Consider the following 21,571-nt stretch of genomic DNA (forward strand, 5'->3'; position numbering starts at 1 on the left):
CCCGCCCCCTTCTCCGCTCCTCAATTTGTGATCACTTCCTCGCTTCGTCGCTCCACCGACTTCTCCCGTCCCCTCAGTTTGTTATCGCTCCCCCCCCCCCCCTTTTCATCAGGGGCCTCCGTCAGTGATCCCTGCAGGGGGGGGCCCACATTTTGCGCTACGCCACTGGGCTTCCAGTCAGTTTTAGAGTAAATTTTAAGATTCTGGTCATTACATATAGAGCTCTGCATGGTCAAGCACCCCTGTATGTTCAAGATCTTTTAAGCAGTCACTCATGTAGCCGGTCTCTGAGGTCTTCTAGCAAAGACATAGCCATTCCCAGAACTCGTCTTAAGACTAAAGGTGACCGTGCCGTCTGTGTGGTGGCCCCACGGCTCTGGAACTCTCTCCCGATAGCACTGAGAACTCTGGGATCAGTTGAACTTAAAAAAATAAGGATTTAAAGACGCACCTTTTTAGTCAAGCTTTCAATTAACAGTATTAGTGTTTCTGTATTTGGATTTTTAACTAGTTTTAATATGTTTAAACATGTCTTGTTTTATTGTCATGTGTTCTTTTTACTTGTTTTCTCTTATTTTAAAGCACGTTGTGACTTAATGTCTGGGAAAGGATTCCTGATGAATGTAATACTCTCATTTATATGCTTATTTGAGTGATTTCAGTATTATTATTATTATTATTATTATTATTATTATTATTATTATTATCTATTATATTATTATTATTATTATCTATTATATTATTACCCATACCTGTGGCATTATTATCAGATATGTGAGCTTTGGTAAATAAAAAAGTAATTATGTGCAAATGCAGTTAGAGATGACAAGATAAATTAGAAGAGCAGCATTAATGTCACAATGAGGGTTGATTTATGGAAGCAAGGCCAAAAGGACACCTGCGTTCTGTTCTGTAACACATAATAAAGTGCACCTGCACCTGCGCCCACACTCATTTGTACTGACACCTAAAAAGTTATGAGTACCTATGAACTTCAGCTGAACTTACAGTTGAAAGCTCAGTGGACTGTGAACAAGATATATTGTTGAGCATTGTTTTTGGCTGAAGGAGCAGGAAGCAGGAAGGAAAGACCTTAACTGGACATGGGTAAGACCCCTGAAAGACATTGAGATACTGTTGGTGGTGGCCACCTGAGAGATTTAAGATCCCATTAGCGGAGAAGCTGATGGAGATGTGTAATGTGTACATTTGGGTGGAGTAATAAGACACAGAAATGTATTTAAACTGTGTGCAAGCCTATGTTCGGCAGACACTCGAACGACCTGTTGTTACAAAAACTCTTTTTCCACATTGTCATTATGGGGTATTGTGTGTAGAATGTTGAGGAAATCAGGCACGTGCACACATAGGGCTCAACCTGTGCAGAGCACATGCCCTTTTTAGTCTTGAATAGAAAGTGCCCTTCCAAAGTGATCTGAAGTGCCCTAGCAACACAACCCCCCCACCCAAATTGCCACGCCCCCACCCCCCAAGTTTTCCTGCGTCACCCCCCTCACTCTTCAGTTTTCGAGTGACATATCCCCCCTGCCCCCAAACCAACCAACCCCCCCCAACTCCCCCCCTGCTCTTGAGTTCGAGCGCGACATATCCCCCCGCTCTTCAGTTAGCACAACTACCCCCCCCCCCCTGTCATCTAGTACAGTATTTTTGTTTTGGTATTTGCCAACACTAGGAATTTTTTCTCTCTCACAAGATAATCTTTTTGTCCAGCTGCAATCAGGGGCATCTCTCTAAATACTTGTTCTATCACACGTGACCTCTACATACCGCCTGCACTTTGTGAATGCCGCTTCTGTGAATTGTTCCATCTTATGCAATGAAATGCTGCGGTTGACATCAGAGGAATTAGAGTACGCATTTATTTTCCATTTTTGCCTAATCCGTCTGATTTCTGCGGGGATTAACAGACCAATCCTGAATATTGAGTGAGCGCTCATAGGTTAGAGATGGAATCCAGCAGCAGCGGATGTGCACTGATAGGTGCTGCTGACGGCTGAAAGAAGAGGGGCATCATGGGAGACGATTCTCATTTCAACGGCTAACTCTGATTTTGGTTTTTGGCCATTCAAGAATTACTGGGCAAGAAGAGGAAAGAATGATTTTGTAAGTGTAATTTATTTAACTGAACCTGTGAACTGTAACAGACTCAAATGGACAGTAAGTGAGAGGATTAAGGTAAGATGTTATACAATGTATTTTATTATATAATGTCATTTAATAATGTATCATAGTTAATAATGTTTCATAAATGTTTTTTTGACCATATTTTAATAAATAACCCTGACAAAATTGATTTAAACATATATATGCAGATATCCACAGCCTTAAAACATAATAGATACATTTTTGTAGTGATGCCATAGAAAAAATAGATTTTGGTTCCATGAAGAGGCTTTTGCGGACGGGCATTTAAAGAATCTATTGATTTTTAGTTTAAAATACATTGTAAAAACCTTTTTTTTTCTCACTGTAATGAACCTTTTTTATTCAAATGATTTTTCATGACACTTATCATAAAGAATCTTTATTTGCAACTGTTTACATACTGTTCATATACTAAGTTTACCCCAATCTCCCCCATATTGTACTGATATGTACACACTTTTTTACATTTTTAATATTTAATATATTTTTATATTTACATTTAAATGGGAAATATTTATAATTTAGGTATTATAACTTTTAAACTGCAGTATACCACCCTAAAGATTGCATGACGTTTAACTTTAAACAAAAACAAACTACATGTGTCTATATGACAAGTTGTATGCAAAAACCTCTAACAGCTGTTTGACATTTCCTTAAAAAAAATTTGCATTTTTATCAAACTCCTGTGTGTCGGTTCAATAATTTCAAGTTTATGGCAAAGAATACACTCTTTTAAAGGTCTTTAAAATGAAATAACTCAACATAATCATTGGATTCTGAGAAAAATGCTCATTTCCAATGGAAAATTTGGTCACACTTTATTTTGGTCAGTTGAATTTAATTTACATTGCATCTACATGCCAACTAATTCTCAGTAGATTATAATTAGACTGTTAGAATGGGGTTGGGGTTAGTGTTGACACGTACTTGCAAAGTTAAATGTCAGTTAAATGTCTGTTGAAGGAGCAGTATCAACAGATATTGAGCAGACAGTCTAATATTCAATTTTCAATTCAGCTGTATTTGTATAGCGCTTTTACAATGTAGATTGTGTCAAAGCAGCTTCACATAAATGGTCATAGTAACTGGATCAGAGTAGTTCAGTTTTTAGTGTTTAAGTTCGGTTCAGTTTAGCTCAGTTCAGTGTGGTTTGAAATCATTACTGAGAGTCCAAACACTGAAGAGCAAATTCATCGATGCGTAGCTTTACAGATCCTGAACCATGCAAGCCAGTGGCGACAGCGGAGAGGGTAAAAAAAACTTCACCAATAGGAGAGTGAAGAAAAAAAACCTTGAGAGAATCAGACTCAGTTGGGCACGACCATTTTAATTTTTCCGCTGGCCAAAAGTCTTGTGCAGAGCTGCAGTCTCAGCAGTGGAGGCTGGAAGATGGCCTCAGCGAAGACTCGTCTGTCCCTGGAGCGTCACTGGAATCAGTCTCATGCTCTCCACTCCCCCCTGACCAACAGCGCAGTAGCAGCTCAGGATACGGCCTGGTCCCGGATATGGACACCTTGGGATCATCTCGTCGCTGATCTTGGATCCAATCAGTGACTCCGCATAATCTGAGGACCTCGGGATGAGTATCCCCAGGTGGAAATGGAGAATAAAGAGAATAATTAGCGTAGCTGCTGTTCATATATAAACAAGATGTAGAAACTTGTGCATATAATACTCAAATGGACCATCAAAACAAAGTGTTACTGTCAATTTATTCTAAATCCATTTTGAAGTTTTGTCATCCTCAAGGTAAAGTTATAGATTTATAAGCTCATATTCATTTTATGTTGTGTGACGTACACATGTTGGTAATGCACCTACTATAGTATGACACACTTAATCTAATCTGCAAAATCTTTAAAAGGATAATTCACCCCAAAAATAAAAAAATTCACTCACCATTTACTCACCTTTGTGTGGTTTCAAACCTTTATGAGTTTATTTATTTTTTGTTGAACACAAAATAGGATAATTTGAAGAAAGCGGAAACCCTGAAAAAAAAACGGAGTAGGACAAATAAATACTATGGAAGTCAGTGGTTACAAGTTTCAAGCTTTCTTTGAAATACCTTACTATGTTTATCAGAAGAAAGAAAGCAACATAGACTCATTCTGAAAACGTAGCCTTATATACATTTCTGGAAATCGTGAATTATGTAGTTAGAAGTACGTATGCCTGCATTTGGTCTTTAAAATAAACACTTTGGGGTGGTATAATGCCGTACCTTTTCATGCTAGCAGCTGACCACTTACCTCCGTGTGGACGGCTTTCCCGCTGTTACCAGTTTGCCTAGTGGCTCACCACAAATGTTGGTGGACGTGAGACACAGAGATTGACCGTGATGACAGGGTTTGAGTCTGGTGAAAACGGTTCCAGGAAGTGGATAAAACAAAAACAAAAGGAAAATAACTAAATAAACAAATAAATAACAGAGTGAGTAAAATCTGAAAATGTGGTTAAAATCAGGCAAGGGCTTTTCTTTTTCTGGATTGCTTTACAAAACACGGTCGGTTTGTTTAGAGAAGTGTGTGGGCGGGTCAATTGGTGCTTTTGAAAACACTATTGGTTGGGTGAGGGGGGATCGGTCGGTTGGTCAGTCAGTCAGCCAGTCAGTCAATCAGTCGACAGCGTCCTCTGGTGGATTTACATGAGAACAGCAGGCGCGAATGCCACTCACAAGAGAAATTTGAGATCTGAAAAAGCATACACAGCGACCTCTGGTGGATTTTGAAAACAAAAACGACAAAAAAAAAAAAAAAAAAAAAAAAGCTCCTGGAATGTATTTGGCGCTCTCCAGAAACATATATAGGGCTATGTTTTCACAATGAGTCTGGGTTGAAAGAAAGTCAAAGTGAGTAAACGATGACAGAGTTTTCAGTTTTTGGTTAACTAACCCCGTAACTTCATCTGGTTTTTAATTTTGTCTTCTTTTGTTTTTCAAGTGACCTTCATTGCAAAATGGAGGAGGAAACAGAAGAGGTCTCTGGGACAGAACAACCAAGGAGTAAGCAAGATGCTGAGCTACCAAGTGACCATCAGAACGATCTGTTGACATCCAAAGCATGTTCCCCCACCCAATCTTCTACCTCCAGTTCAGCCGTTTCAGCCCTGCAATCAAAAGTCAAAGCAGTATCCCAGAGAAAGTTAAAGGGGGCAGAGAGGGACGATCTATTATGTGAGAATTCAGCAGAAGGGACAGTGAAGAAAACCCAAAACTGTGAAGCGCTGTCTTCTTGCCAAAAAGAATGCACTGATAGGTCAATAAGTGATGAACAAGGAGGAAAGGACTCTTGCAGTGAAAGTGGTGTCGAAAGCCCATCTCATGGTGCTCCAGAAATGCATCGTGGGCTTTGTGAAGGATCTAGCTTGGAGAATATTGTAGTGGGTGGTGTCGGTGAGCCTCAAGGGAACATTTCAGCAAAATCACAAACATCTCCCAGGCACTGGGCTCCTCCCAAGGGATTTTGGCGAGTTGCACGACCAGAGACGCTACTTCTTAATTCAGAGAGTTCCTCCGCGCTTCCAGCTCCAAAAGATGTCCCACACACAATCGAAGAGAGTCTCAAACGGAAGCCAAAACTAAAGACTGTGGGTGCAGTGGTTCATAAGGAGCTGCAAAGGTCTGATAGCCTGGAAAGTGCTTTTCATAGGTCTCTCCAGAAGGAGATGGGAGCAGCAGATCCAGTTGGTGGGTTGTGGAAGGCAGACAGCTGGGAGACTGTGTGCTCCAGAGGAGGAACTCTGGGTTCTGCAGAGAAAGCAGAGATAAACAAGTCATACCTGAGCCAATACCAAGTCGAGGCCATTGAGATCACAACTTCGATGCGTCCAGAAGGACAATATCAACCACCAAAAGAGCCGCAAAGAGGTAAGGCTTTTGCAGTTGTGATAGTACATATTGCAACATAGGCTCATTCTGAAAACGTAGCCCTATATACATTTATGGAGATTGTAAATTATGTAGCCAGAAGTACAGACAGTATGGATGCATTTTGTTTTTTAAAATGAAGGAGGTCATGGTAGAGTGGGTGCCTGAAGAGCGGCGGTACATGTGCGCGACGTGTCTGAAGAGCGGTGGTACGTGTGCGCGCGACGTATTTGAAGAGCCGTGGGGGTGTGTTGCGCGACGTATCTGAAGAGTGGTGCGGAACGTATTTGAAGAGCGGTGGGGGCGTGTGCGTGCGATGTACCTGAAGAGCGGTGGGGGTGAGTTGCGTGTGACATACCTGAAGAGCGGTGGGGTGAGTAGTGCGCGAGGTACCTGAAGAGCGGTGGGGTTGAGTTGCGCCCGACGTACCTGAAGAGCTGGGAGGGATGCGGTGGAGACTATTTAAGGACCAGGCAGGAGAGGCGCGATTTCCTGGAGATTATCATTCGTTTGTGGGCACCGGGAGTCTCTATGGATTTGCGGGAGACTCTCGGAACTTCCGGGAAACTTGGGATGTCTGTCCTCACCCAGAGCGACAGGCAGCTGCAAAGTCACTGCTAGTGTGAATGAAGCATTACTTTAGTCGAGTGTTTTAAAATAAGTCATTAGATGAGATTTGGGGTTTAGTAGCCATGTGATCACGCTGAATCAATGACAGCAGTTAAATCTTCGGTTTATTCAGCAATGAACAACCAATATAGCCATTTTCTGGGTTTCTTCAAAAAGATTTGGAGTTTCTTTAGAGAGCCATCTTGCCTTTGGAAGAGATTTGCTATTGATCACAGTTTACTTTTCTGACAAGAAGTGCATGATAATTGGAGCTTTGGTCAATAGCTTTTTGGAATTTCAAGTTAGGTTAATGACTTAGCCCCATGCTCCATACTTCTTGGAAAACATTGTGCAATTTTGAGTGTGCTCTACACAGATGAGTGTAAACCTGTAGGCTACACTTTCTTCTCTCTGTATGTTCAGAGCAAAAAAAATCTTAAATCTTTAGATTCTTCTGCTGTCTGATGATTAAAATAGCTACTTTTATCCACACTTGTAAGTCACTTTGGATAATAGCGTCTGACAAAAGACTAAATGTAAATGACTTCTGCATACTATCATTTGGTTTCTGTTAATTGCCCTGTACGTTTTGCGGTGTTTATGGTTTAACCAGCATTAGCTAACCATGGGTCACCAAGCCAAAACTTACAGCAGGGAGGTTAGTATGATCTCTCAGAACAGATGTGCCTGCCTGTCACCGTAATTACAGATGTGGGGGGAAGGGTTTGGGAAAGAGTGGAGCAGGGCAGATAATAGTGTTTTAATACCATACGATGTAGGGATACGCTGAGATCTGCCAGCTTGGTTTGAGTGTTGTGTAACAGCAAGCTGAGCTCTTCTGGCTCGGAGGACTACAGGATAACGATTCAGTGGGCTTGTTGTTATCATACATGCGTTGATAGGGAGGAATGGTGGCGGTAGTTCACAAGTATATCTTTATTTCTAATGCTTGGAGCCTGAAAACATTGAAAGCATGTGCGAGCTGGGTTTTTGAAACCTATGTGTGTGTGTTTAATTCATTTTAGATTTACCTCCCTACTGGGACTCGGCAATCATCGCAAAGGAGCCCGTGTTTAACTACAGGTAAAATACATTTTCAATCAAACACATCCTTGTTCGTTTTCATATAGCTGTGGTAGACCTCTGCCAGAACACAAATCCATGAGAAAAACAAGCATCTCGTCAATTTAAGATTAAAGCATGCGCACGATAAAGATTACATAAGACAGATTTACGCCACTGACATTCTGTATGTTTATTACTGATTTGTGGGGAGATTCAGGACCATAATTCTATTGTTAAATGTTGTACATACAAACGGAAATTGCTACTGCTGTTTCTAAGATTTTATAGGTTTGGATGAAAACATATCAAAAATGCTTGACAAAATATAAGACTTTGCATAATCAGTACACTTACTCAAGTGTGTGTCAAATCGCTTTTCTGTTTTTGAACAGGCCTTTGATTTCCACCAATGAAGTAACTCTCAGTCCACGTCATGAACAAGCAAAGCGTCTGTTAGAAAGAGCTCGATTCAAAGCACGTTCCCAGAACTCTAAGAGCGAAAGTCCCACCTGTCTTGGCCAGAGAGAAGGCCTGTAAGTCACCTCAGCGCTTTTAATGACTTTCTTGTTGTACTACATTTTTTTGTCATCTAGAAGTATACACTGAAATATTTTTTAATTCAATGTTGTATTCTTGTGTTATATAATCAAATGAATTGCATATATCAAGTTTTTGGCAAGATTTATCAATAAACAAAGGCACACAAATATGATCAAAAGCATTAATCTATTTAAAGAGCCCCTATTATACATTAAAAAAGGGTCATATTTTGGTTTTACGGGTCTCCAACAACAGACGGATATGCATGCAAGGTCAAAAAACACTTTCATGGTCTTATAATTTGCATTTATTTTTACCTAATTATCCCAGCGACTCTCATATGATTCATTCCAAACCCCTCCTTAGCGCAAAGCTAATCTGCGCTGATTGGACAGATGACAGCCTGTTGTGATTGGTCGACAGCGTTCAGTGGCCACCACGTCTTATTGACAATATTAAAGTAGTCAGAGTGCAGAGTGTATGTATGACCCATCTCCATACCACCACTACACCCCCCCCCCCCCCAATCCCAAACCATTGGTATAGAATCCGATCGCAGTGGCCGCCCTAGACATGCTTTATAGTAGTTATTAACACCGTAGTACACAATACCCGGTTCTCAACAGTGTTATCAGGGCCTGCGTGTCCATAGAGGCAACCTAGGCGGCCGCCTTGGGCAGCAGAATTGTGAGGGTGGCATCCACGAACCTCCTATTCCTCACTATCATCTGCAACACCCACCTCCTCCCTCCCGGTCCTCACTTTCATCCGCGAACCGGTCACTTTATTTTTCACTTTCGGGTTGAGGGTGGCGTGACCGCCGTTTGCCTAGAACGCCAGTTCAGCTTGCTCCAGCTCTCAGTTTTATTCAGATACCTCACCCAGAACCTAACCCCCCCGGTCTCCCGGATTTTTAAGGACAGATGTTAGCAGGTATTCTTAACCATGACACATATTCAGTATTAATCCACACAGCGGCAAAAGCTGAACTATTCTGAGCCTTGACCGGTGCACATGTGTAAGAACAACCGACGGTGGCCATAGCAAGGACAAACGGCAGTGGAACGCGAGCTCATAAACGCATTTAAATCCTTAAACAAAGCGCCATACGTCACGTTTTAAACGTGGCATTAGATGCGATATGAGAATATAAAGAGTTAACCAGATACAGTACAAGCAGTTACAAGTAACAAAACACAATTAAATACATAAATTGCAAGCTAGAGAAAACAAGGAGGCAGCCATTTTATTCGCACTTACTTACACTTGTAAAATGGAGGAAGAAACTGATCCATGATTCTCTGATCCATGTACTGACAAAGTCCCTTACATCAATAGTCTTTTCTGATCCTTTCTTTAACAAACAGCCGATAAATACCCCGTTGTGTGTAGATGCCAGAAGCACTGGAACTGCACAAGGCTGGGCTATAATGCTGAGGTATTTTTGCAAAAATAAACCTCAACCACTGACTCTTCAGAGTTTTATCTTTGGGTAGAAAAAATAACACTAAATTTCCTTCACACTTCCAATAATATGCAGCAGAATATCCCACAGCGTCTTCATGACTTATTTCAAACGGCGTCTGCTACAGTGCTTGGCTTCCTCTTTTTCTTTGCTACTGTTTGTGGGCGGGGCCGCAGGTTTCAATTTTCCCGGGTTTGCGTGCACAACAATTGGGCGGGGCTTAAGTTTCGTATCCACGTCACGCCGAAATGGCTAAAAACTCATTATCAAGACAATTCATTTAAGCACTAAGAGTCCACTCTTTTATAAATGAATTAATAGTTTTTAACACTGTGTACTTTCAGATTTAAGCCTTAATTATCCTTATATATCCTTAAGCTGGATATTTCACTTTACTTATAGCTGTGTTACACACTACATAGGAGGTCATTCTCAAAAAACCATAATAGGGGCTCTTTAATTTGAAATAAAAAATGAAGGTTTAGGTTGGAATGATAATTAAGCAACTTTCAGTGATGTAACAGATAATGAAATGAAACTTTGTTTGCAGATTTCCAGGTGTTCTTTAAAAATCTCTTGTATCTGCATTATAGGGAGCTCTTGCCAATCGCTGTGTCATCTACACTGCACAGTGCTGTTCTTGTCACAGCTCAAGATGAGCTGGCCTCACCTCTTCAGTCACCAGACATCCGGGGACGGAATCATGAACGTGGCATGCGTTCACGTCGGTATGGTCAGTCACCTACAAGAGTGCGTTTTGAAGATGAGTCTGAAAAGGAGGCTGAGCGACGATACCTGGAGCGGGTGCGTGAACGTGGACCAGTGGTAGTTGAGAAATCCCACTCCGCCCAACAGCTGAAGGCAGAATCAGAGTACAACATTTCAGAAGAAGGCAGGGGGGCGGCAATAAACTGGGTAAACATTGGCATCCCTGTAGCAATATTAACCAAGGAGGGAGACTGTTTGGCTGCGATGGTGCCAAAGGATGAAATGCTCAGGACATGTGAAGCTTGTGGAAGCATCTTGGCAGCTGCCCAGACTAAAGATTGCCTTTCTAAATCAACACATGGTATCACAGATTCTCAAGAGAAGGCAGTCCCTCGATGGGTCACACCTAACCAAACATGTCGCCGAACCATGCACCCAACCTTCTTGGAAAGGTTAACTCTCACTGGAAGTGTCAGTCTTACAGATAACGTAGGGCGGGGAGGTGTGGGAGGTGCAGGTGAGAGCATGTCAGCTTTTGGGAAGCTTCGTAGACGGAGCAGGAAAGGGGAAAGCAGAGCTGAAACTGCTAATGGACCTTATGCACGAAGCCAAGATCTTTGGGCCCAAAGAAGGAACTCCAAAACCAGGTCAAGTCTGGAGGATCCAACCACACACTCAAAACTACTGAAGATGCAATCAGAAGGTGCCACAGAAACCTCGTCTGATGCTGAGGATAAAGAGCTCGCCAACAAAGTCAGTGACTCTCCTCCACACCTCCCCATTAAATCAGCTCTGAAATCAGGTTCCAAGAGCCGTCCTTCAGGGCAACGTGTGGTTACGCTGATGCCATCAGTTCAGTACCGCTTGATTCACCTCGACCACACAATGGATGGAGGTTCTCACCATGAAAACATACCAACCGAAGAGCATCTCAGTGTCACTCTTAGTGCCTCCCCCCAGGTTCATTCAGCCACCTCAGGCCTGACTTTATGCAACAGGCCATCTTCTCTCAGGTATTCCTCGTCTATGCTAACTACAGACCTTCAAGCCCTAGCAATATGGGACTCTGGAAGTGACCCAGTCACTGGTAAGTTTACCTAAAACAAAGTGATAAAAGTATTACATGTGGCATCCCACTAGCTGACTAAAGAATGGCATGACATACTGCTTCTAGATTAAAGATGATTATTATGGCTGCTGGAAAGCCAAACAAAAGCAAAAAAACAAAAAAAATCTGTTAATGTCTACCCGAGGCATGCATAGTTAATACTACTACAGGGTTGACCAAGGCTGCATGTTAGCTTTTGAAATATTATCTGAAAGAGCCTTTCAGCTACGACCACACCATGGCAAGCTCTAAGCATAAAAATGCCTCATTTCCACTAACCAGTAGAGTACAGTATGTATTTATTTATTTTCCACTGTCAAAAGTACCAAAATAGTGAATCGTACCATACCACTTTTTGGGACCCTTTCTCAAGGGTTACTAGTAGCACAGTTTTGTACCAAATATTCAGCATGCAAAAGACATGATATGTGAATGACCTTTACAGATTGGTTCTTTGAGTGAGAACGGCATTAACTGCAACTTTCTGGCATACAGCATGCCTTCCAAGTAAAGCTCACTGTTGGCAGTGGAAGCACAAGCCTGATCTGGATGACCCATACCAAATTGAAATGTACTGTAGAATTAGATAACACAAGTCCAGAGGAAAACTGCAAGGGTTCAGGGTGCCATTTGGGATCCAAGATGGCCCATCAAGAACAGAACCGGACAACACTTTCTAAATCAGCAATAGATTTCACTTCATTTAGAGCTGGTTTACAGATTCCTATTGCAACATGGTTTGTTCATTCATTTGTTGTGATTCAGGTCATTTGGCAAGTGATGGCATTTGCAGGGATTCAAAAAGTACAGTGCCTGTTTCCTCAGACAGCCATCTGGCTTTGAGAACTATGGGTATGTCCAGGACAGAAGACCTGAGGGCTGAACTTCTGAGAGCAGAACACAGAAAAGCTGAAATACATTGGGATGACAGTTTAGCTATGTCTAGGTAAGCTACTTTAAATCCTTTACCTGGGACATATGTAATGTTACCTATATGGACTATAGATATATAAAAAACTGTTTACATTTACAATGGCCAAATATAAGAAGTTCACAAAGAGGGCAAACTCTCATTCTTAAAGTTACTTGTAGGGTTTATAAATGAATGGGTTAAGTAACCTAACAGTATCCAACGTCACTGCCATTTTATTGGTTAGTATTTCTGATTAGCAGTTGTTCCTTTCCCTTCACAAGGAATAGGGTGATCCAAGCATCCATAGTTGCCTCAACAACGACATAGACAACAAAGACATATTTGCATAGGTATAAAGCCAACACAATAGGCTAAACCCAGCATTTGGGTAACAAAAGCAAAACAGCAATTACAGAGAGCGCTTACCTTCATAATAATAATTGCTTTACATAATAAGATAAACAGCATGTAAACATTTGTAGCACTCATTATGGACTCTTCGATTTCTATGTGTAGGAGAGCAGGGGAACGGGAAGGGAGGCCCAAGCTATCCCTCCGTCGCTTTTTCTCAGCTATGGGACTGAATAGTATGGGTAAGCTTGTGAAGGGTAACCGGTCCAACAGCATGGAGCACCTGTGCTCCCCTACAGCCCGCTCAAGCCCTACACACAGAGGCCTTGTCTCTCTGAAAAGGACTCCATCTCTCCAGTCTCTTCACACAGTGAGTTCTCTTTTCTTTAAGAGTTAATACAACTACAGCAACACCTAGCCAAGCAATATCATGCAAGATCATTTGGATTGTATCTCTGGCTTTGTTTAGTGAAAATTCAAACATATCGTGTTTAGCCTGCTGACCAAGATATATCTGGAGACTTCTGTAACAACACACTTAGATCTGTCTGGTGGATCTAAAGGGACATACTAGAAGTCTGTTGGATCGAAAAGGACATACTTTCCTCGTTAGTATGGTGGACAGTATTTTTGCCTATCACAAGGAAGATCAGGGTCCGATTACCAGACAGCGAGGCTTTCTTTTGGGGGCCTAAAGGCTGATTTATACTTCTGCGTCAAGAGCAAGCGTAAGCTTCGGCGCAGCCTTTGAGCAGTCACAAAGCCCTCACGGTAGCTAACTCATAGCACAAGCTTTGTGATTGATTGGCTTTGTAGTGGTGACTAGCGTGGGTGGTGCTGAGAGCTGTTAGCCCGATGGAGTGAGAGTTTACAAGTGTCAACCCTGCTGAAAAATCCAGCTTAAACCAGCTTAGGCTGGTTGGCTGGTTTAAGCTGGTTGACCAGGCTGGTTTTAGAGGGGTTTTGGCCATTTCCAGGGTGGTTTCCAGCCATTTCCAGCCTAGTCTTAGCTGGTCAGGCTGGAAAATGACCAGCTAAATCCAGCTTAAACCAGCTTGACCAGCCTGGTTTAAGCTGGACATAGCTGGTTTTGGCTGGGCTCCCAGTCTGGCTAGGCTGGTCAAGCTGGTCATCTCCCAGCCTGACCAGCTAAGACCAGGCTGGAAAAGGCTGGAAACCAGCCTGGAAATGGCCAAAACCCCTCTTTTTTCAGTAGGGAAGTCCCATGAAGGAGTTCCAGATGAAGACTTTTGTTGTGTGTTTACCTTATGGAGCTCCTATGATTAAAGTTGTTGCATATCCGCCGGTTTCCAGCTCTAAATGAATAGGTGTTAGCTACTTGTATCCTTCAGAAAAAACAAAACACTCGCGAAGAAAATCAACACAAAGGAACATAAAAACCTACTGCTGGCTAGCGTTTGGGAAGTGTTATTGCAGAGCAACACAAAGAGCATGCAGAAGTATAAATGTACAGCAGGGCAGGCACCGTTGGTCACTGATCTCTCAATGCAGAAGTGTAAATTAGTGATGGGAAGTTCGGAACATTTTACTGTCTCGGATCTTTGAGTCTCGTTTATCAAGATCAGGGGTCACCAATCCTGGTCCTGGAGGGCCGGTGTCCCTGCAGGGTTTAGCTCCATCTTGCCTCAACACACCTGCCTGGGTGTTTCAAGTATTCCCAGTAAGACCTTGATTGGCTTGTTCAGGTGTGTTTGATGAGGGTTGGAGCTAAAATCTGCAGGACACCGGCCCTCCAGGAACAAGTTTGGTGACCACTGATCAAGATGAACGAATCTTTTTTCGAGTCATTTCGTTCATTTGGTTCAATTTGCCAAAAAATTATTAAAATGTTAAGAATTGCTTCATCACGTGAGAGAATGACTCAAACCTGAGGACTAGAGAGATGAACGGATCAATTCTTTTTCCGGCTCTAAACGCGTATGATTGGCTCGTGAGGAACGAGTGACTCAGACCCGATAGAGGACTGGAGAGATGAACGGATCAAAACTTTTTCTGGCTCTAAACACCTATGATTGGCTCGTGATGAACGAGTGACTCAGACCCGATAGAGGACTCGAGAGGTGGGCGGATCAATTCTTTTTCCGGCTTTAAATGCATATGATTGGCTTCTGCCAATGTGATGAAGACTTGAAATTAAAGATACCTGCACAAATATGCGCACACACGGATGAACGAATCACTCCCTGAGAGGACTCATAGTTCCCGAGTCATTTTGAAGATTCGTTCAAAATAAACGAATCGTTCATGAACGACCCATCACTAGTGTAAATCAGCCTTAATGGTTCAGGAGTTGGGCTTGTAATCGAAAGGTTACAGTAAGAGCACACACACAAACACACACAGATTGCAGTGAGAGCACACACAGTGAGTCCAACTACCTAACCATTATGCCACATCTGCCCAGTAAATAGGTGTGAATAGCTGGTGAATATGGTAAAAGGAACACTGCACTTTCAGTTCAGGCTTATTATTTTTGACTTTATTATCCCATCTCTGGGTCTGGCGGGAGAACTGTTAGCTTAGGTTAACAGATCACAAGTGTCAAACTCCGTCCGCAGCTCTGTAGTTTAGTTCCATCCCTCATTGAACAACCTCATCAAACTATGGATTTCCTTCGGGCTTGTTCGAAAACTACTGGTAAGTGTGCTGGATCAGGGATGGAATTAAAATGTGTAGGGCTGCAGCCCTCCAGGAACTGAGTTTGAAACCACTGACATGGATCATTAAATCACATTATACCATTAGCATTTTGATCAAAACTGACCAAATGTCAAAAATGTTTCAATTTCCTATTTATGGCTGGACTCTTCTTTAGCTAGGTTGTGTACTAAGATCAATGTAAAATTGCTATTTTCTAAGGCAGGGGGGCCAACCCTGTTCCTGGGGAGCCACCTTCCTGCAGATTTCAGTTGCTACCCATATCAAACAAACCTGAACCAATTAATCAGGAACTGTACACCCCGTGATTATAACAGGCAGGTGTGTTTGATATGGGTTGCAACTGAAATCTGCAGGAAGGTGGCTCTACAGGAACACGGTTGGCCACCCCTGTTCTAAGGCAATGACTAGGAACTATAGTCTCATTCTTGTTTAATAATCAAGGAACTTTCCTACCATACCATGGCTGCGGCAGGCACAATGATATTACGCAGCACACACTCCCTGGGCAAGCAGGTGCTCACATTGGAAGTTGTCTAGCTGGGGACTATTTTCAGGAGCTGTGTAATATCGTTCCACCTGCTGCATGCCATTAGAATGAGCATGTAGTTTCTAGCCATAATGGCCTAGAAAAAAGTACATTTTCGTTCTCTGTCATGACTCTTTGGTCAATTTTTTGAGCAAGATTCAATGATCTTTGCTAAGCTAAGTTAAATGTTCTTCAGCCAGACCTAGAGATCAGCTGAGTGGATTAAAAATGAGGCTGTTAAAAACTCAACTGTTTAACTCTAGGGGAATTAGGTCTAGTTTTAAAAGTGGGGTGTTCTTGTAATTAAATGAAAGCTGGGTCATATCTTGCTGAAGTTTTGCTTTTTGCCAACAGGAGTCTCCTTTGGCTCAGTTACGCAAAGCTTCTTCTGTCCAGAGTCTACAGTCTCCGAAGAGAAAGTTTGAGCGTTCTACTATATTAGGAGAGCTTTCACTGCCATTGAGTTTGGCACCAAGGTGTGTAATATTTTTTGTATGCATTTTTATCTCTATGCATTCATAAAAACGTAGACATTTATAACCCTGGACCACAAAACCAATCATGAGCTTATGATTTAAAAAAGCATTCCATTGATGTATGGTTTAACCATGATACAATTGGAAATCTGAAATCTAAGGGTTAAAAAGTCAAAATACGGAGTAAATAGCCTTTAAAAGTGTCAAAATGAAGTGCTTAGCTAGCAATACATATTGCTAATAAAGGTTTTGATATATGTACAGTAGGAAATTAGCTAAATATCTTCAAGGTACATGATCTTTGCTTACTACTCTAATGATTTTTGCCAAAAATCAATAAAGTTGACTCAAATAAAGTTTTTGGCAATTTCTACAAATATTCCCATGCAACTTAAGACTGGATTTGTCAACCTGGATCACATATTTGAAAATATGATTCTACAATAAAACCGTATTTGATATGCCACATTTCTGTTAAATTCAGGGATCTTCAGAAGGAAGAGTGCATAGAGGCATTAGAGGATTCTCGAGGTCCACAAGGACGACTGGTACAGGCTTTCCCTGATGGGACATTACTGATAGAGCTCATCAGACCTGCAGACAACAAACCCTTTGGCTTTGTCATCTCCAGGGGTAAAGGAAGACCAGACTCAGGTTAGACTTCTATAGTTCATCCACATTTGACTGCAAAACACTGAAAAAAATCCAAATATTTTGAAGGATTTGTTCACCCAAACATCAAAGTTGTGTTATTAGTTACTCATTCCAAACCCTTGAGCCCTTCGTTCATCTTCAAAACAATTTAAAATATTTTGGATGAAATCCAGGAGCTCTCTCAAAAGTGCTGTCTGATCTGATGTATAAGACATAGACCAGGGGTGTCCAAACTCGGTCCTGGAGGGCCGGTGTCCTGCAGATTTTAGCTCCAACTTGCCTCAAAACAAATGCACGGATGTTACTAGAAAGCCTAGTTAGAGCTTGATTAGCTAGCCCTGGTGTGTCTGATTGTGTGTGGTGGGTGGGTTGTAGCTAAACTTTTAAGGACAGCGGCCCCCCAGTACCGAGTTTGGAGTTTTATTTGCCTCACAAAAGTGTTTTTGGAGCTTTGTACGATTATAGTGGAACCATCGAAGGCACATGAAATGTTTTAACAAAGTAGTTGGTTCCTTTTCATGACTGACTATTGGGAAAAAGAAAACTCTTGCAATTAATCTAAAATATCTTCATTTGTGTTTCGAAGATGAACAAAAGGATTTAAACAACATGAGTGTGAGTAATTAATTACAAAATGTACATTGGGTGATCTAATCCTTTACGTCTGGTTTGGGTCTGAGCACATTTTAATGCTCACACGCTATCTATCTCATTCTGTTATGTTGGTTTTATAGGTATATACGTGGAACGGGTCGGAGATGGTGTCACAGAAAACAGCTACACTGGGCTCCTTGGTGTTGGAGATGAGATTCTAGAAGTCAATGGGGAAATCATTGCTGGACTGACCTTAGATCAGGTTACTCGCCTCATGACCCGTGATACCAAAGCCACAATCCGGACCCTTCCACGTTCCTGGAATAAGCACTGATGCAAATAACCCAGGCTCATTGGAAATTATGTGTCCAGGGATACATTTTTGAGAACCAAAAAATATGTACCCGGGTCTACGTCTTCTTGCAGTTTTTGTTTTCACGAATATCCTACTGACTATGTAGACTCATACGTAGCATTTCTTGTGAATCCACGAAAGGCCGCTGTATGAATTTCTTGGTAACTTTAGGTGCTTTTCACGCACAATTGTGGGACAAGCTTATGGGCTAGTTGCACAAGATGGTGTAGATGAGCTTTCAAGATGCAAGTGTGTGCGGGTTTACCTCCGGTTGTATAGATTTATGAAGGAAGAGGTGAAGACATGTTGAAGACATGTGAAGCATGTTTAAAACAAAAAAAAACAAAACAAAGTAATTTATTGGCAACACGAGAGAATATCCACACTACATTGCTGCATGCCTTCATTCTTTCCCAGTTGGTGCTAAAGTTCGTGCTCAACTGACCCACCCTACCTTTTCCCTAAACTCAACCAATAGTGTTTTTATAAGCAAACTAAAAAAGAAAAGGCATTGCGGCTGAATGCTTCTACCACAAAATCACACAGCTTTTTGGGGTTTTGTTTTACCTGGTTTCTGGAACTGTCCTTCGCCATACTCAAACACCAGTCTGCTCCACTTCGTGTCCCAAGTCTGACACTGTTCATGGTGAGCACTCAAGCAAACCATTCACATCAGAAAAAAACATCCATACACAGGTAAAAACCACTCCATAGCATTTGTTTTATACACAAAATGCAGCCATAGTACCCACAAGCATTAATGATCTGCTCTATACATGCACTAATGCAAGGTGCGTAGGGCCCTGCAAATTACAGAAGGTCCCGCATCACTCTAGGCCTACCACTTTTCAATACCAGTCCACCTTGTCCCCCCCCACCCCCCCTCCCCGTACTTCAACAACAGTCAGACATCCCTCTAACCCGCTCACTTTTGGCTTGTTTCCACTGACTTGTACAGGACAGTACGGTTTGGGTCGGTACGGGTCACTTTATCAGGCTTGCGTTTCCACTACCAAGGGTACCCTTTTGGTGGGCGTGGTGTATGACAAAGTTTCAGTCGCATCATTCTCGCTCGAGGAAATGTTTACAATAAAGCTGCACAGGTCGTTCACATGTCATATGAAAAGCACTTCTCACAAAACAGACGCTTTACACACATAAATACTTCTGTATAAATGTTTATTACTAACTTTTCTATGAACAGGAGTTGATTATAACTGCAGATCAACGACAGTGCGAAATAGTCAACTGTAACGTCTGCAATTATATAAAATAAATATATAAATGCAACTTATATGAACACATACAGCCCCTTACGGTCTGCGATGTTACCAACTACAGAAAAACTACACATAGCAAACATTTTGTCCTTAATTTGGTTCAAAACAACACAAAGTATAGCCTACAGTGGGTGAAAACTTCTCATCTGTGTGCACATGTCGCCTCTATTAGAGAGTAATTCCATCATTCCCAGTTCATATTAGTCCAAAAGGTGATGATAAAAATTAAAACAAGGCAGTTTGTTCACGTTGGCTGAAGAAATAACGTGGTTCTTTTTTTCCCCGCGCTTCACTCTCGCGTTTGTCCTTTACTTTCTGAATGTGTCATTCTCGCGTTTGTCACCTTCTCACAGGATCGGGTTTCCAAAGCACATAAATAATCAAAAGCACGTTATTATTATCAGCTCAAGAAGTTTGTTATTTATACAGATATAGATGCGCGGGGAGCGCAAACAAGAAAGCGAAACCGCTAGCTCCTCAGACTGGCTCGTAAAAAACTACGAGGCACAGGGTAGATTCTGCTCTATTCCATGCTTTGTGGCTGTACATCAAGACGACGACAAGGTTTGTTTGAGCCCGGATCGACCATTATATGTATATATAATTCCGTTGTAATCTCTTGTTGTGTATTTCAAACATGGCGGGTCCTTTGTTTACATTCTGGTTTGTTGCGTAAGCGAATGACGTATCTCTGTAAACTAATAGCATTCAGCTGTGCGTCTAGCTCCGCCTTTTGGTACCCTTTCTTGTGTTTGGGACCCTTTCAAAAGGGTGCCGAAAAAGTGGTACAGTACGGTTTGGTTCGGTACGCCTTTTTACAGTGGAAATGGCCATAAAAGCCTACCAAACCGAACCGTACTGTACCACTCAGTGGAAACGGGCCATTTGTGACAAACGCATGTCACTTTTGTTTAGGGTCCCCGCAAGTCAAAGATCGCCTCTGCCCAAAAGCACATATTTCATGATTTTAAAAATGTATCCCTGGGCACATTTTTCCAATGAGGCTGTGTTGGACGGCTAAACATGGAATTATGAAAATAAAATCACAAAATAAAGGAAAGTTTACTAAGTATTGATTGAAATCTTTTGACACAATGTTGTAATTGCTGTAATGGGTTTAGAAATGTAGAATGGCTTGTGGAATGCACTGTTCTATCAAATAAAAAGAGTGGGTTTTTACCTCCCACAAGTGCTTTTAATCTGGATTGAAAGGATTCATGTTGTAGTTGAATGGATGAATGGATCAGTGATGAAAAAGTCACTGTTGTACAGGGAATAATGTTAAATTCACTATTTGTTTTATATTATATATTAAATTTTCTGCACAATACATGAAATCAGTGAATTACAACATTAATTTTGTAAACAACTCTACTAAACACTTCCCTCCCTCAACAACCAATAAGGCTACTTCCCATAGCGAGAAGCAAAAGAATAAATTAATAAACAAATAAATAATTAATAAAAGTGATAAAAAAATCAATTACATTAAATTAATAATTTAAAAAAATCATAAATGAAATCCACTATTAAATGCTTATTGTGAGTACGACATTAATGTGCTCAATACTACAACAACACTGTGGAAAGTAGTTGTACAGTTATTAACCTATAATTAATACTAAATAGTTTTTTTTTTACCTCTTTACAAGTGTAGCTTGACGGTAGATTAGCTTTAGCTACTTTTCCTGACGAGTAGTTTAGCTTATCAAGCTACTGTACAGTTTTAGAGTAGCTTCACTAACACTGCTGAATGAAAGTAGAATCGTTCAGGCACCTAACTATCGCCATCTGCTGGTGAATTTTCATAAATGCAACCTTTTATTTCTTATTTAACCACAGACATTACATGTAGGTTAAAATGTAGAACTTGAACGATCAGCAACAGTGGACCTAGACTCTAAAGTGTAGACAATACAAATAAAAAATGGAGTAAAATGAGTAGCCTAACAAAAACATGTCTAAGCATTTTCTCAACAGAAACTAGTTTTCTGCACAATTTTGCCCCCAAATGTGGCTAATCCACTGACACGGATTCCTCCGGGTGCTCCGGTTCCCCCTACAGCCTATAGGTGAATTGAATAAGCTAAATTGGTCGTAGTGTACACTGCTAAAAATGCTTTTCTTACTTAGATTATTTGTCTTGTTTCTAGTCCAAATATCTAAAAATTCCTAAATCAAGTATAATTTTCTAGATAAGGAAAACAT

General features: G+C 41.3%; 2 protein-coding genes across 5 annotated transcripts in view; both read left to right on the forward strand.

The window, feature by feature from the left end:
* Nucleotides 1-21,571, forward strand: part of xpr1b (xenotropic and polytropic retrovirus receptor 1b) — a 573,636-nt gene that overhangs the window by 192,080 nt on the left and 359,985 nt on the right. The window lies entirely within an intron of this gene.
* si:ch211-13f8.1 lies at nucleotides 1,710-20,562 on the forward strand. Of its 4 annotated transcripts, none has more exons than XM_017352575.4 (10): nucleotides 1,710-2,196; nucleotides 5,112-6,037; nucleotides 7,672-7,729; nucleotides 8,104-8,244; nucleotides 10,310-11,511; nucleotides 12,298-12,478; nucleotides 12,962-13,166; nucleotides 16,359-16,480; nucleotides 16,965-17,134; nucleotides 17,869-20,562. In XM_017352575.4, exons 2-10 carry the CDS (start codon nucleotides 5,128-5,130, stop codon nucleotides 18,060-18,062), a joined length of 3,183 nt encoding a protein of 1,060 aa, XP_017208064.2. In that variant the 5' UTR covers nucleotides 1,710-2,196; nucleotides 5,112-5,127; the 3' UTR covers nucleotides 18,063-20,562. The 4 variants fall into 4 exon arrangements, with proteins under 4 accessions (XP_017208064.2, XP_021322446.1, XP_021322447.1 ...); XM_021466771.3 differs by having other exon boundaries at nucleotides 1,794-2,124; XM_021466772.3 differs by having other exon boundaries at nucleotides 1,794-2,124; nucleotides 12,358-12,478.

Source organism: Danio rerio, chromosome 2 (assembly GCF_049306965.1).
Source record: "Danio rerio strain Tuebingen ecotype United States chromosome 2, GRCz12tu, whole genome shotgun sequence".
NCBI classification, from domain to species: domain Eukaryota; kingdom Metazoa; phylum Chordata; class Actinopteri; order Cypriniformes; family Danionidae; genus Danio; species Danio rerio.

What these genes read in the sequence shown, in the direction of transcription:
- si:ch211-13f8.1 (XM_021466771.3), top strand. An exon ending in ACCAAAAGAGCCGCAAAGAG is followed by an intron (nt 6,038 to 7,671) that starts GTAAGGCTTTTG and finishes AATTCATTTTAG; the next exon opens with ATTTACCTCCCTACTGGGAC. An exon ending in TGGAAGTGACCCAGTCACTG is followed by an intron (nt 11,512 to 12,297) that starts GTAAGTTTACCT and finishes GTTGTGATTCAG; the next exon opens with GTCATTTGGCAAGTGATGGC.